The sequence below is a fragment of the Apteryx rowi genome, unplaced genomic scaffold (assembly GCF_003343035.1).
Source record: "Apteryx rowi isolate R43461 unplaced genomic scaffold, aptRow1 scaffold_26, whole genome shotgun sequence".
NCBI lineage: Eukaryota > Metazoa > Chordata > Aves > Apterygiformes > Apterygidae > Apteryx > Apteryx rowi.
In genome coordinates this window covers 1947875-1963965 of record NW_020448974.1, presented here as the reverse complement: position 1 = coordinate 1963965, position 16091 = coordinate 1947875, and the positions used below count along the sequence as shown (strand labels likewise).

Genomic DNA, 16091 nt, shown 5'->3' with positions numbered 1-16091 from the left:
AAGGGTAGGACTGATCTTTCACAAGCACAGTGACTCCAGAGCACGCAGCATTAACCCATGCAAGTGGGACAACTGTGCAAAGCTGAGATGATTAAAAGAAAAAAAAAAAAGGGAAAGAAGTAGATATAAATAACATAAAAAACAAAAGCTACAAACAAAACAAGTGGAATCARAGCGACTGACTGGAACACACAGATTATTTGCTATTTATATCCCGACTTGATCTTCCCTATGTTATTACATACTAGCAACCCCAGTCTGCCCAGTGCACTGTTCTATGCAAATTCTGAAGAGATTGTACAGTTCACCACATCCAAATAGCTTTAGACCAACCTTGCCAAGCTCCAAGTATCCTTCAGTGCCCTTATCTCGAGGTAGGTTGATGGTGCTCAGTACCCCACATAAATAAGCCTTGAAGTTGCAAGCAGAATTAAAAAAACGTTACAGTCTGAGCCTGCTTCCCTTTATGGCATTGCAAAATTTGCCATTGCTTCCATTGGGAACAAGAGCAGAGACTTAGCAAGCAGGCCTTGACATCAGAGTAAAAGACTCATGCAACATGGTTTCAATTCCTCTAAGAAGATTTATCATCATTAGGTTAAAAGAGGTCACGAAAATCACCTTAGCTCAGCTGCAAAGTGGAGGAGACTAGTTTCGCAGTGATACCAGCTCAGACCATACAGCCCTGATTCCATCTCTGATAATATGCACAGGGAGGGCAAGAATTGCTGTTCAAAGCCGTTAGGGACCTAGCTATCGCTCAACTGTTTCCCTGTTAGTGAGAGGCTGGTCCTATACACCCTGACACCCAGGAGTTCCCCACTTGCATCCAGCTTTCTGTACCTCCCATTTGCTGTAAAATCATCCCAGTAGGAATGATGGATGAACAACACAAACAGAAGGACTTAACAGGTTTCCTGTGCCTTGGTGTTTCCCACCCAGTCCCTCTGCTTCTTCTAAATTCCAGCAAACAAGGAAGCTTTTCTGCCTCCCCACTCCTTTTATTGGGCTTTTTGGGAATCTTCTCATTTCTGGTAATCATGAGCCTGGTGCAGACATACAGGGGCTTCCCAGCAAAGCCTGGAATCTCCCTGAGTTCTTTAACACTAAACCAGTTGTTTAGGTTTCCTCATTCTAAAGAGCAAAAGAGAAAACACTACTTAAAGTTGAAATCAGTTCTTAATGCCTCTGTCCTGGTTCTTCCTTGCCTCTGGGCTACAAGCCAGTGACAACTGGAACTACCTCACATTAGTTTTTCTTAAACAACATAAAATAGAAGAGCAGGAAAAAGACAAGATGAGTCAGAAAGGATTTGATAAAAGAAACACAAAGCCTTGGCTGCATCTCTGAAGCCCTCCTGCAGGCTCTTGCAAGAGACTATCTAAGCCTGCTCTCTAAGCCTGCACACCTAGGTCATCATGAGGAAGAGTAACAGGGGGAAGAGACCTGATGTTTCTGCTAATTATCTCCAAGGTGAACAGGGAGCTTGGGAGTGTCATTAAAATTGAGGGTCGCCCAAACCTTTGGAAACGCTCATCTCATTGATCTCATGGGAAGTCTTCCCCAMTGTTCTGTCTGTGGCTCCTTTGCCTTGTTTAGCAGGTGCGGGATACTTGGAGGGGCGTCAGGGCTGTCCATCTCCGCAGTGAGCTGCCCGAGGTGCAACCCCCGCCCCCCCAAGAGGACATACGCCCACACTGTCCCACTCCAAGGCGGGCTGCCTCACTCTGCTCCCAGTGAGGTCATCCACCTCTGCTCTGGATAAGGCCGATTTCAACCCAAAGGACTGGGACAGCAGAAGGAGCAGAGTTTTACCCTGCCTTRTGCCATCCCAGCTCCTGGACTGCCAGCAGCAAAGCAGGAGGCAGAGATATGGCTGAGGCACCCAAGCCTCCCGGGGGCTCAGGGCAGCTGGAAAACATCCCCCCTCCGGAGCGCGCAGGGAGGGGAGCCGGGGCCTGCTCCGCAGCTCCTGCCCAGCCAGCGGCCTGGCTCCAGCAGCMCTTCCATGCCTGACGTGCCTGGGAAGTGACATCTGCTGCTCCAGACGCCATGGCAACATGCAGCAAGCAGGCTGCTGGCAGAGTGGCCCTGGCAAACATAAAGCAGCACTGACACCTTCAGGAAGGGGAGACGAAGCTCAACACCAGCCTCAGCTTGTCTTTTCCCTGCGCTGTGCCCTGGAGGGCTCAGAGCCTAATTGGGAGGTTCCTTYTGGAGCTGGTTCCTGCGATCCAGCTTGCTCATAACCTGTGTGATGTCCACAGTCGTGGCGGCTTCTTTGGCTTTGGCCTCTTCCTCCAGCTTCCTCAGGATGACGGGGCTAGGGCTGGAGCGGAGGTGGCGGCGTCCAAACGGGAAACTGGAGCTGGGCAGAGAGCGAGAAGGAGAAGCAGCGAGTTACTGAGGGGTAGGAGGGAACCGGAACCTCACACTGTCACTCACTAAGCAACAAGCAATGTCCTGAAATCCCTGAGCATCCAGATGGCCCCAGGCAGAGCAGAATTACCAATTAGAAAAACAGCCCTGTTCAGTTAAATCCCTGAGGCTGTGCATGGGGAGGGCACCTGTCACAGCACCTGCTAATACCTGACCCAGCAGAAGAAAGGCTTCTTATACATGAAACATAGATGTAGTTTGGCATTTTGGCTGACTTTGCTCCGTCTCTCAAAACCTCTCCCCCCAAAAAAACCAGTGAGACCTCCCACAGCCCCTTATCAGAAGGGCATGCTCAGACAGAGATGAACACGCCACTGTCACCACCATACAGACTAGGTGGTTTAAAACAGGGCTCAGTGTCACACATCAGCTGCAGAACTGCTAAGAGAGCAAAGGCAGTCTTGTCCTTGGACCCTAGGGCCAGATGATGACCAGCAGATGACTCCTTTTGTTGTACGCATCTGTAGGTAACACTCAGTGTGAACCTGAACAGCTGTTAACAGTGGAATCTTTCCTGGTGCCCTCAGTAAGCTCAAGACAGGGACCAGGATGGGTGGGGATCTGGTCTCTGTGATACCTGAAAGAATTCCTGCTCTCCACTTCAGCAAAATATTACCAGCAGCAGTGAAAACAAGTGTTAAACAACCTTTGGATGAGGAACTAGAGCTTTAGCTTACCCAGGATGCTGAGTACTGTGTTTCCAGAGCAGACATTGACAAACATGAAGGTAGTCACCAGGGAACAGTCACCATCTGCCAGTGACCTTGTGATGTGCAGCTCAGGGAAAAACTAGCCAAACCACCGGCAAGTCAGCAGGAGGTTTTTTTTTTTTTTTCCACTGACTTGAAATGGATGAAGCCAAAGTGTGAAAGTCCATGATTCCTCTTTCTTGCTTGCTAGGTTAAAGAGTGGAAGAGGAACAGAGAGAAGTACTCCACCCAGTTTGGCTCTGACACTGCACATTCAGCTTCAAGAAGCAACTGCAGTTCAAATGGCCTAAATCTGCTATGCAACCCTCATCTTAGTCTGGAAAAAGCTCTTTCAAGCCTGTCCCTTTTAAGGCCTTCTACCTTGTGCCAGCAGTCACTCGCATGTAAGATATCGTTTGTTCCAATTTGGCTGCCTTTCACCATCACTTCCCAGGGGGTGAACAGCTTTGTCCAGGCAGAGCTCAGCAGAATYGATGGAGGACACTGCAGTGGCTCTGCATCTACCCTGGAAGCCTGTGTTTCATGGTGGAAGGTCTCCCATGCCCAGTACACACTGCTCTTACTCTTTCCAGGAAAGGAGCAATGATGAATTCAAAAATCACAGACCAGGTAGCCAAGCAATTGCCAAGTACATTCTGATTGCACACAAGTCATTTCCAAAGGGCTTATAAACAGACAGTGAAATCAGTCTCAAAGCAAGGCATCTTCTYAGTGAAAAACCTGTTTTAATTAAGCAAACACCTAAATCATAGTAATTTTGCTGCACCTTAAGCTGTTTCCATCCTTGCTACAACAATTACATCCAATTTCACTTGCCTTTTTTTGACTGCCTCTTGTGGCACAACAGCCTTGGCCAGCATTTCCTTGTATATTGGAGACTTTAAATAGCGACCATAGGAGTCCTACTAGGAGAAAAAGGAAGACTGGTAGTTATGGGCTGCAAATACCCTTAATAAAATCATCACCAAGTGCAGCTGCTCAGGAGCCAGGGAGGCTGGGAACTGGATAACCTAACCCAGCAGCCCAAGAAACTTTGCATCTTTCAGGTGCACGTGCAGTTATTCAAACCAATACTCTTTCATCTTACTGTAAAATCCCTAAGTTTTTTAGCTCATGATAAAGCTTCACAGGAAAGATCTGAGTCCAGACCAGAGGCATCTCACAGTCATTACAGGGTGAAGCGCTTACATTTCAGGAGCCGAACCTTTCAGCAAATGGCTCAAATCAGTATAGTTCTTTTGCTTTCCGTGTCAGTTTACACCAGCTGCTGCTCTGGCCCACAATGCTCCTTCCTAAGTGTATTTTATATCACTCATAAGGAGGAGTCACAGGTTATTTGTGATCTGATGATCTAATGAAAGCCATGACATTGTTCACTAAGAATATCAATCCCCTGGTAACCATGGCTGCACCAATCAGACCTAAAAAGAAGTGTCCGTCAACATAACCACAGAAAAACGTGTGAAAACACTCAGTAAAACTTATTTCTGAGACATGAGCCATATCTTGTTATGCTCTTGGTACAAAAGTCATGCAGTTAATCAATTTATACTAATTTTCCCAACCACTGCTAAAACACAGTTGTATAACAAGCATCCCACCATGAGGATACCTGATGTAGCATACAGAGTGGTACTTACTGAATAAAGGACACCCCTTAAAAGAGAGCACAGCTGCTATTATACAAATCACTGATACTACAAATGTATAACACTTTCAGGAGCTGAATGAACACTGAGTTAGTGTCACACCAGTCCTGGAGGTAAGAAGCAGCATCATCTCAGTTTTACATCCAGGAAGTTAGAAAATTTGTTCAAGCCATGGATGAGCTGGTGACCAAGCTGATATTAAGAAATCAGGACTTCCAGCACACAGCTAACCTTCATTACCTTGGGGCATGCTGCGTTAGGGGGAAGGAGAAGCTGCAAAGTACAAAGGCCTGAACCAGCGCTTGCTTAACTCAGCAAATTTCAGGGATTTTCAAACAAAGGCCACTTGCAAGTAACACTGATAGCTCACACAGGCCTGGGAAGGCCCGGAGAACACGGAATCCCCCTGAGGCTTTGGAAACAAACAACAAACCTTTTTCATCAGCATGTAAATATGGGTCTGAGCAGCATCTAAAACATAACGATGAGGGTGCTTGAGACCTCTGACAGTGATGCCCATTGTTGTGCCATCAATGTTAATCCAGCGCCTTGCTCCTGGAGCCAGGAAGAGCCTGCAACCAAGAAAAAACAACACTACAGTTCAAAGCAGAACTCCTGGAGATTCTTCTGTCTACGGAAGAAACAACAACTCCCAGCTGGAATTTGCCACCATACCCTAGAGCAGTCCATCATCTCTTCCACAGAGTAAGCTGAGGTATGACATGCAGTCACTTCCTCTTGCAGCATAACACACATTATAAACCATGTTCTGGCCCACTGGAGGCCAAACAAGACTCTAGTGCCTTCACAAAGTACCTCCTCTGAAGATCTCAAAGTACATCACCTCCATGAACTAATGATCTTCTCGTCTGTAGGAAGCTTGGGCAGAGGACAATTCTTAGACTTTTCACACTCAAAGTCGATGCCATGTATTAGCTGCTCTTCAGTAGTCTTGCCCCAAGGTAGATCCCAGTGAAATATGAATGATTCCTTAAATTACCTGTATTTATCCACTTATGATTTGCTTGTGCATGCAAGCCTTGTCGCAGTCCCCAGATCTTTGGTATTCCACTCCTGTATTTAAACTACAGTCTAAGTCCTCTCCTTTACAAGATTTAAGCGTAACAGTGGAAAAGAGGAGAATAAAGTCATTTATATAACAAAAAGTTTACGCTTTCATCTTCAAAATGTTCCCTTCCTACATGGGGACATAGCACAGCCACACTTGGCAGCTTACAAAGAAAAGCCTCAGGAATAAATTTGGAGAATGGAGATGTGTGAAGGAGGAAGTGGGGCTCATTTAGAATGAGTTTAGAAATTAAAAGCTTTCATACTTACTTGTAAATTTCTTCTGCTTTTTCTTTGACTTTGGATTGGTCTCCATACTTGAGATCCTCACAGGCTTCCCAGAAACTCAAATTCTCTCCTGCACAGCAAGGACTCAGTTAGGAATGAGAAAAACTCAATTCCATTTGTTAACTCCTAAGCTGAATATGTTTGATTTGGTGTGTATTGGCTCCAATTCAGAGCATCTCCAATTGTTACACCCACCCTGAAGATCTCCTTGGGACTGAAGGAAGAAACAGCTTTCTGCTGCTCTCTGCTCAGGGGCAAATGACACCTGTCAAAGCATATGAATTCAGCCACAGTTCCAGCTTGTCTGGGAACATCCCCCTTGCACAAGGAGTGCTCTGCCGCTGTATTTTGTGTCCTGCACCACTAGGTGGTATTGCAGGCACTGACTGCACAGCCAACTCCTCCAGAATCACTTCTGCTCACTTTGCTTTGTGACTTTGTCATTGTCTCAGCTCACAGTACCTATTGTAAAGATGTGGATTTCCACTACTGTTCTACCTCAGCTGCACAGTGTCCTTCAGCGTGGCCTAGTCAGAGGGAAGAGAGACACACAGCAGACTCACCGCTGAACTCCTTCTTCAGGAAGAGCTGGAAGCTCTGCCGACCTTTTGGGTCTCTTATCAGCTCACTGAAATTAAAGGCCCATCGCTCCACGCGCATTCTGGTGGGGATTTCCACTCTGCAAAGGTTTAACACAAACAGCACTGCCAGTTTCACATGGACCATCTAATTGGCATAYTAATTAAAACCAGAGTGTCCTTTACCAGAACGCCAGGAGATTTCTCTGTGCTGTTTTCCAGAATGCTGTAATAGGCTCCGGAAGTCAGCCCACTAAGTGATAATTAAACAACCTGGTACATGGTGAGATCAGGATTTACCTTGTGTTTGTACTGCTCTCACAATGCTCTCCCAGCTTTGCAGGAGGTTTGACTCAGCACCATTCTGGAGGCAGCAGTGGTTGTAGCCCAGGGCTTAGCTTCTCATAAATGCACACTGTGATGGTATCCTTCAGGGCTGTCTAACGGGACATTATCACCAACTCAAATGAGAACCAGTACTATGCTGTATACATTTATCCTAGAGGTGCCATTCTATAATTATCACCTACTATCTGAATGGAGATCCAAGGGAGACCTCACAGAAGGGATGGATAGTCAGTATGTATCTGAATCCCAGACTCTCTCCTAAGAATGCACCCTGAAGCGTGTGAAAGGACCAATAGTTGAAAACTCTGTATTGCTATACCATTGGCAGTGCATGAGTTAATAAGGTTAAAGCTAAGTCAAGCAGCTACAACCAAGCATAACTGGTCATATTCCACCCCTGTGCCAGTAAGAGTCAACCGCACTCATCCAAGGGGAGGATTAGGCCCACTCAGCAGCTGCTAAGTGCATAATCTCACAATGAGTTTGGGGATTCCCATAATGTTAAGGAAGGCTCCACTTCAAGAGGAAGAGGATAATGCTGCAAGTCCAGCACAGAGCATTCCCAAGAGATCATTTCCTTAGCATGGCCAAGCTATGTCAGAAGGAGAACGCTTCCCGACTCATGATCAGAGGCTGGGCATCATGGCAAGATCAATGCTTCCCCTTTCTGATTTCTATCAGTATAAAGTTCAGTGTAAAACACAAGATGGTGAGAGAATATAAATACATACAGTTTTGCATTGAGGTCCCAGAACTCAGGGTCATCTGTTATCCAGGGGTTGCTGGGGAGACATCCCGACAGGATAGGATCATTGGAGAGGAACTGCTCAGAGTACTTCACAAGCCTGCAAGTAAATTCAACAAAATCAAAATATTAATTTGCAAGCAGAATTGCAGCCAGCCCCATTATAACCCCAAATAAATGGTTACATGGACTGTGGGAATCTTCAGAGGGGGCAGCCATATTAGAACTGGGATCTGGAATGTGGYCCCCAGGCTTACAACAAAAACTGATTAATTAGCACAGTTCATTTTTTTCCCCATTTCTCATCAAACAGTCTCACAGTTATCTTTCAAAGTGGTGATTTTGGCAGCTCAGTGCTGAGAGATAGAAGACACTCTTCCATCACCCTCCTTTTGCCTCTTTGAACCAAGGAAGTGGGACTAAGCCCCCAAAAGGCTTCTGTCTCCTTCTCCAGCCAACAGGTTAGACTGACAAAGGCCTGCCCCTATGCTGTGTTGTGCCACCCATTACAGAAAGGAAAGTGCCAGAGAAAAGGGAAGCAAACATTGTATTCAACTGGATTGGGTTCTCCTTAGCCTTCCCCCTGGGCTTGGGAGAGGCCAGCAAACCCCAGGAGAGGCAAAGTAGTGCTGAGAGCACATCCTGGCCTCCCCTTTCCTCCATATACCTACTATACAGCTCGTTCCTCTGCAAATGAATCTGAAAAGGGCTTGGCATGAAATGAAAATCTCTCTGTCCTAGCAGGAACCAGATAGACAAACACCTCTCCTACCTTCTGAGTTGGCCAGACTAGTAATTACAATCAATTTCACTAATGTCCTGGAATTTTAGTTTTCTCCTCCCCTTTTCATTCTTGAAAAAAAAATTCATCTGCTTTGTGTTTAAAATTCATTCCAGGCCAAACTGCTTTAATGTTTTCAAAGCTGGGAGAGCACTGTCCAAAGGTTTGTTGCTAACAGGCATCTTGGCAGAGATCCTGCAGTTATACAATGCTACTGCACAAAGCATACCACAGGTTTGGCATAGAAGTGCTTGATCCTATCTTCTCAGTGGAAATGCCAAGGCATTCAGCACCTGCATAATTCACTCCAATCCATATATTCTAATCAAGTTACAAATCTGTCAGCTCAGATAACATTGCTCTGTCCTTTTAATGATTAGTGCTTTGCAGCTCCTCCTAAATCAATGCAATGCTCTGATGCATGCACACTATCTAGTTGCTGATCCTACCCTAATCAATAATAATTAGATTTGGACMCAATCCCACAGTTGAGATAGAGATCCAAATTTGCCAAGGATTTTTGGACCTAGGGACTGGGTGCTACATATTAGCAAGAGAAGGGCTAATATATGAAAAGCTCCATTGCCAGAAAGTTAAGCATCACAAAATTCCTGGAAGTTAGCAAAGACTCTCCCCAGCTCCAGCTCACCATTTGGGAAACTGAGGTGAGGAGAGTTTTAAGGGACCTGGGAGTCAGTGACAGACAAGGGAGCAGAATTCTTGGTGCCTCACAAGTTGTGATCCTCACCACAAGAAGTGTTGCTTCCCCCAACTCTGCCTCCATTCATCCACAACCATCTTCTCCCAGCTCACAGGCCTGAGCACCTTATTTATCTCAGATTTGATATAAGTCACTGGCGGGCAGTAACTACATACACAAAACAGATGGAGGGTGCAGACTGCACCTCTGGGCAACTGTCCAGCACATAAAATTCCAGGCAAGAAATGCCTGTGGTGAACGCAGCAAACAGGCTAACGCTACGACTGGGAGCTTTGCACTTACCTGGCTACATCAAGAATCTGATCAGGGAATGCTCCCCCGAAAAGAGGAATTGCTAATTAGTCGCTTGGACTTTCATGGGGACTCATGCGTTCCTTCATAACACAGAACAGTCAGAGACTTCACCAGCTCTGCTGCCTTCAAGAGTCCATCACCACCCAAGCAAGAACACCCACTGGGGCTGAATCCAGCCAAGCAGGCTTGGGACCAGAGACCAAGAGGGTCAGTCAGTCTGTSTGTCTGTCTGCACTGGCTGCTCATCCAGCACAGGCAAAAGATGGACATGCTGCTGCATCCTAGCAAGATGGCCCCAATAGAGCTGCTTTTCCAGACTGCAGAGCTGTGTTGGGTCCCAAGCCCCACTGCTCAGCCCTGATCAGCTAAAATGCCTCGTGATTTCAAAGGGAATTTCAACTGAGAGGGCGATGCTGTTCTACAGACATTCATAGCAAAGCTCCCCTTAGCTCCAAGGAAGCTGTCATGGGCTGAGACTCTGACCCCTCCTCTGCATTATGCGTTCTGGCCCAGGGAACACGCAGCCTGGAGAGCCAGCACACAACAGTGTGTGTGGCCACCATATCAATTCCCATGAGTGAGTCACCAGCTCCCAGAAGACACAGCTTGATCATCTCATTAAGAGATGAGCACTGAAGGCTAATTAACATGTGGACAGACAGAAGTCAGGACTTACCCTTCCAGGGAGACAGAAGATTTCACTCTGGACTTCATGATGGCCTGCTGATAGTACATGATCTGAGAGGGATCAGATATATCCACAGTTAGGAGGAGAGAGACAGGAGGTGAGAGAACATGGCCATCTCTGTCTGAACCTCAGTCACTCCCTCTCCCAGTCTGTCAAGCTAGCTACAACACAGACCACTTCCTCCCCAATTACTGAAGTCCAAAGAATCACAAAATCCCTGAACTATCTTGGCAAAATGGCTATTTTCACTGAGGTTATTGCACATATCAGAAAAGCATTTTACAATGTGCAAGTAATTAACACGAGCTCCCTAAGCTGTGTAACTGGACAATAGCAACCGCATCACTTCTGTCCCCACACCATGACTCTAGCCACATACAAATGTTCTGGGAGATTTAGCATGTAATTATCATCGATCCTTGGCTGTCTCTATACTGAGGCCATTGGATGCATCTCCTATGACTTTTCTACCACTAATTTAGATCTACTGAATCTTAGCCCTGGTGCCTGTCCCTGCTTGAGCCTTCCCATCACCAGGACGGCTGCTGCCTGTTTGTAACGGGAAGTGCCGAGGCAGGAAGCATCCTGAAAACACACTGACTGCAAACTCCATGGAGCAGAGTCTCTGCCAGCCAAACCCAGGTGTTTTTAAAAGAGCTTGTTCCCTGCAAAGGGGGCTTTGAGCCCCAATGCGATGCTGATATAAGCAATAGAGGTAGGATGAACACCCAGAAATGAGGGAAGAACCATTTACCTCTCTCCTATAAACATCCATAGTTTTTTTCTGTAAAATAAAGAAACAAAAACCATTAAGTTGGGGTAGGTGCTTTCACCCACTTCTTTTGAGAAATGAAACACCATAGCAGGGCTGCCATTGTGCAGCCTTCTCCAATTAATTCTCATTGCAATTAAAATCAAACACAGCAAGCTCAACTAATCAGGGTATCATCAAAGTTAAAAGCATCCACACACCGTAAATGGTTCCATTAGCTGTATTTACTGTTTAGTATTGCCTCTTCCATCACAGCCTGCCTGTATGCCTTCAATTAAAGGGTTATTCTAATGGAGCTAAATAGATTCGTTTACAAGACACAGATTAGATCATTCAATATTAGCTAAAAGAGACAGGAACCAACACATTGCAAAATATAAACACCACAATCAAAAGCCTCAGAAGCACTAGCTGCTGTGCAAAGGGTGCTTACGTTGCGATTTGAATAACTTAGACTACGTTATATGTCATCCACAAATGAGCAAGCAATTGAAGGCAAGAAATTAACTGCAGGGTGTTTATTCACAGAGCTTCCTTTGAAGCACAGTTACTTTGTGTGAAATAAACTTGAGGAGGGAGAGGGAAAGACAGGCAAAGTCAGGGATGTTCCCAGCAAGCCTTTAAAGGCTTATGCAGGCTTTCAGTTCCGCAACTCCTGTTTGAGCCAACGAGAGTCATGCAGCTAATCTGCAGCCCAGAATTATCCTGTCTAATTAATCCCGTGGCAGACGTGGGTCTGCAGAGTGCCTTGGGGAAGTGCAGCGTTGGTGAGCGATGAGGAACGAAGCATCTGGTATAAAAATGACACCAGCAGTGTGCTTCTCCCAGCCTCTCACTGGAGAGCCTGGCTCCTGAGCTGTCCCTGCTCTGGGAATGGCAGGACTCTCTCCCAGGGCTGCTTTCTGAGGGGACTATGGTGGGGGCAGATCTGCCTTTTAACCCTATCGCTTGTTGTCCTCAGGAGGGAGAAGCTGTTCTACATATGGAAGAAAAATATCCAGTTAGCTGAAACTCAGTTGGTTTTGAGAATATACACTCACCATTTCAGTGGCAGGAGCCAGATACGCGGCAGATCAGCCAATCTCTACAGCACTAACGTGAAGCCAGCCCATCTGATCTCGACACAAACCTAGCCTAGCCAGCATGGTACTAACAGAGATCCTTGTTGTGGGATTGCAAGGGGAGATTCTGCTCACAGTTAAAACAAACTGTTCTCTGCCTCCATTTCAGCCACAACATTGAGCCTGACACCCTGCTCACGGAAGTCAAGGATAAAATTCCCATTTCCTTCCAGAGTCCAGGATCAGGTCTGTTTTGAGTATGCTGGGAGCTAATGGGATAGTGACGCAAAGACTGAAAAACAGCTTTGCACCCTTTCCTGCTTTTAACAGTACGCCTGATATCAGGCCAGCTTTCATGTAGGCACCATTCCCTGTTTCTACAGTGTCATCATTGTTTCAGATACACTGTAGAAATGGAGGGCAAAAAGCCATCTGCTTCTGCAGAGAAACTCATTGCTTTTACTGTCCTAGAATTGTCCTCTTTAGAGAACTTCATTTCTGTTTCAGGCCAGCTATTTCCTGCACAATAGGAGTTCATTAGCTCCTTAGGGAACCTGAGATACAAATCAGGCCCCTTCAGATTTACCAAGCGCCAGCTGAACTGTTCCATTTGATGAAACTTAAGAGTGGTTAAGGCATTTAATTTAGGAAAACCAACAGATTAAAACCATTAGATGGTTTTAAAAGGCCCCTCATTTCTTCTTCTGTTTTGCCAGATGGATGTCTCCGACAGCCCTGGTGCAGTGGGGTGAGAAGAGGTGGATGCTAGCATAACGGCTTGAAGACAGCTCGTATGGTAGTTCAGTTGTGTTAGTCTTCTACAGGGGTCTCAGAGGCAGGCAGTCACACCACACACACACGAGACAAACAGCTGGTGGGAAAGAAGAGAAACACACAAAGTTAAAAGTTACATAGAGCAAGAAAGCCATGAATTAAAGTGCCATCATGTAGAAAAGTTATATGTAGGTAAATAAAAAAAGAAAAGCTAACTCTATGCCTGTCCACATGGAAATCATCTTTGAGTGTGCATCCTACACCAAGGATCCCCTCCTGCCAAAGTCTGAGCGGGCAGGGTCAGCCCTCTAGCAGGCCAGACCCGGGAAAGCCAGGGCAGCTCTGCTGGGGTGCCCGGGGCAGGGAGGGGATTTACCAGGGCTCACACAGACCTGCAGGTGGTAGMTGTGCTGCCAGCCCTTTCCAGTTCTGAAATCTGCAGGCATTAGGAAGGATCCCAGCTATTTCACCCTACAGCTGCACACCACTTCCTTTCCATTCCTCCCCCAGCACTCCCATCACCAGTGTTTCTAGTTTCACTACTGGCACAGGGGAGCCTGTACACCCTCTCCCGGCCGGCTCCCCTCTGCAAAATGCCCCAGCAGTGACCCCAGAGTCCTGCTGAACACACCACCAGTGCTCCTCACCATACCCAGCGTGACTGCCAGCCATCCACGGCAGCATTGCCAAAGTGACCCCTACCGCCCACTCTCTCTCGTTTGGAAGGAAATAACATTTAGAACAAAAGAGTCATTTCTTATAATAAGATTAATTTTGCAATGCCCTTAACAAATGACTTATCACAATTACCATGGATAAGCTCCCCAGCCCTCCAGGGTTCAAATCAAAATGACAATTAGTGAAAGACCTCAGCCTCCCTCAGGCGAGTGCCACGTGCTCCTCAGAACATCCTCCTCCTTGAGACACGCAGCGGCACTTGGACAGCCAGCACAGCCTTGTCACACCCGGCTGCCATCGCTTGAGTGCTCACCACGTATGCGATGGCTGCAAAGTGTGGCTGGGGGCCAACCGGGGCTATTCAAGAGCCCTGTGTCTGGAGCTGGTCTAGATGGCTCAAGTCATGGGCTCCTATGAGTGCTGGGACATCTTCTGCTAATTTTCAACCAACCATTTGCATGGACCTCTGCCATCGGCATGGGCCTCCCTGACCATATTGCAGGCATAACAGCCCTTGCGCTTTTGCCTGTCCAACCACTACCAGAGTTTACAGAGGCTGTTAACAGCTAGACAACAGTTTGTGTCTGTACACCCAGACAGAGCTTGGAGTGAAGTACAAGTACTTTTTGGACCTGGGCACTACAAGTCGCTCCTGGCAGTGCTCTCCATCTACACATGCAGCTCAGCAAGTTTTGAGAATGACCAGAGGGCTAGGAATGGGGGATCCTGTGCAACCCACCAGCTGCCAAGCACAGAGCAGTACAGACACAGCCTGGCCTCTCTTTGGAGCGCACTTTGTTTCAGTCAGAGCAGAAAATCCTGTGGGCACTGCTCTCTTACACTGCTGCGACAAACAGCACTTGAGCATGCAAACAGTACCTATTTTGCACACACAAACACCTCTTGTGTGTGCAAGTGTGAGCCTTTCTCTACACACAGCCAGCTTGGAGACCAACATGCCAGAGGCAAATTTTGAGTCTACCGTAAAGACCATCTGAAGATGCATTTCTCAATGCTGTTTCCACCTCAAGAGTGGAAAATCAGGTTTGTAACAGTCCATATGCTCAATTTCTTTCAAATTGCTGTTTTTCCCCCATCCTGTTTTATTTGTTTCTGATCCTGTTGTTTCAAACAACGTAACTGATGTAGCAGAAGTTAGGTGTTTATTAGGCAGCTGAACTGACAGAGACATATGATATTAAAGGCCAGCAATGACTTATAGTCATTGCAATCTGAGGCTAATTTGCTGCATGCAACAAGCCAGGGCATTTCATCTAATAGTCCTTGAATCCAGTGCAGTAATTTTGGCTAAGCTGAAGCACCATTTAGCAAGACTTTCTGGTTACAGAAGACTGCAAAAGCCAAGTGTGTACCTGCAGGCAAGCCACTGGGCTCTGGCAGTTGCCTGGTAACTCACTGAGCAGCGATACTTGATTGGGAGCCCGAGAACTGGGTAACAAAAGACTAAAGCATCCCCTAATTAGCTGTTCAATGGACAACTGCTGCTACCTTATTCCTCCTGTCCGGCTACAACTCTTAGCTCATTATAATCTTGAGGGATGCCCAGGGGTCAATGATAAAAGCTGCCTTCAAAGGAGTTCAGTGTTTGGTTGAGCACCTGTTTATTCCCAGAGGATTCTACCAGTTAGGGAGGGAGCAGCCCCACAAAGGGTCTGAGGCAAGTGAAGATGTTCATGCCAATATCAGCTTTAAAGAAGTCATTTCGATGTCTGAAATAAGTTATCGCCGGGAATATTTTCTTTTTCTGCTGTCAAGATAAAGGAAAACTAACTGGCCAAAGTCAGGCTAGATTGAGTGGGAATGGAGTCACAAATCAAATAAATGAGAGCTGCATTCATGCACTCATTTTCAGCTCCCACTGTTTCACCCATGTCAAAGCCAGAGGCTGGGCCTACAGAAAACATCAGTAAAGCTCCACACTGTCTTCAGCAGGGGGTAAGATCTGGCTAGTAAAGCACAACCCAGCTCAGCTTTTATTGATGGAGCTTGAACCATCCTTTCTGCTCAAAAAGGCTGTTGAGCCACAGGTGTTCAAGAGCAGCCTGCAGGAAAGGGAAAGCTGCTAATCAATGGTGGATAGGTCTGGCCTTCCAGCTGTTCTCATGCACTGTCAAACGATCTTTCAAAAGCAAAAAGAGGAGCAAGAAGAACCTGCCCTTTCCAGCTCAGTCTCCAAAGAGGAGACACATCTCAGAGACCAGCTTAAAGGAGAAAGGCAGTGAAGTCACCCCAAGCTTGGCATCCTTTGGCTCAGGCCCTCAGTACTCCTTGGGATCTTCATTTAAGTGTGAAGTGTGGAAGGCAGGGTGGGAACTGAACTGAGATCCATCAGCTCACTTCACCCGTGCTACCAAGCAGCTGTCAGATGGCTAGAGGCTTTCAGAAAGTTTGCAAACCTAAAATCTCCTTCCATGTCAGCTGTAAAACTGTGGGTGAGATGAGAAGTCAGCCTACTCTTTCAATCTCCATTTCTCTC

At 46.6% G+C, this 16091-nt stretch overlaps 1 protein-coding gene across 1 annotated transcript in view; it reads right to left on the bottom strand.

Annotated features, from left to right (window-relative positions):
• Window positions 1-317: 317 nt before the first annotated feature.
• The window catches only part of RGS9 (regulator of G protein signaling 9), a 26766-nt gene continuing 10992 nt past the window's right edge, over window positions 318-16091 (bottom strand). The window contains exons 11-18 of the mRNA XM_026067560.1: window positions 11064-11093; window positions 10298-10359; window positions 7812-7925; window positions 6718-6833; window positions 6137-6224; window positions 5232-5370; window positions 3966-4051; window positions 318-2368 (exon numbers count right to left, since the gene is read on the bottom strand). Of these exons, the coding sequence (XP_025923345.1) occupies window positions 2197-2368; window positions 3966-4051; window positions 5232-5370; window positions 6137-6224; window positions 6718-6833; window positions 7812-7925; window positions 10298-10359; window positions 11064-11093 (807 nt within the window). The 3' untranslated portion in view covers window positions 318-2196. The remainder of the gene's footprint in view (window positions 2369-3965; window positions 4052-5231; window positions 5371-6136; window positions 6225-6717; window positions 6834-7811; window positions 7926-10297; window positions 10360-11063; window positions 11094-16091) is intronic.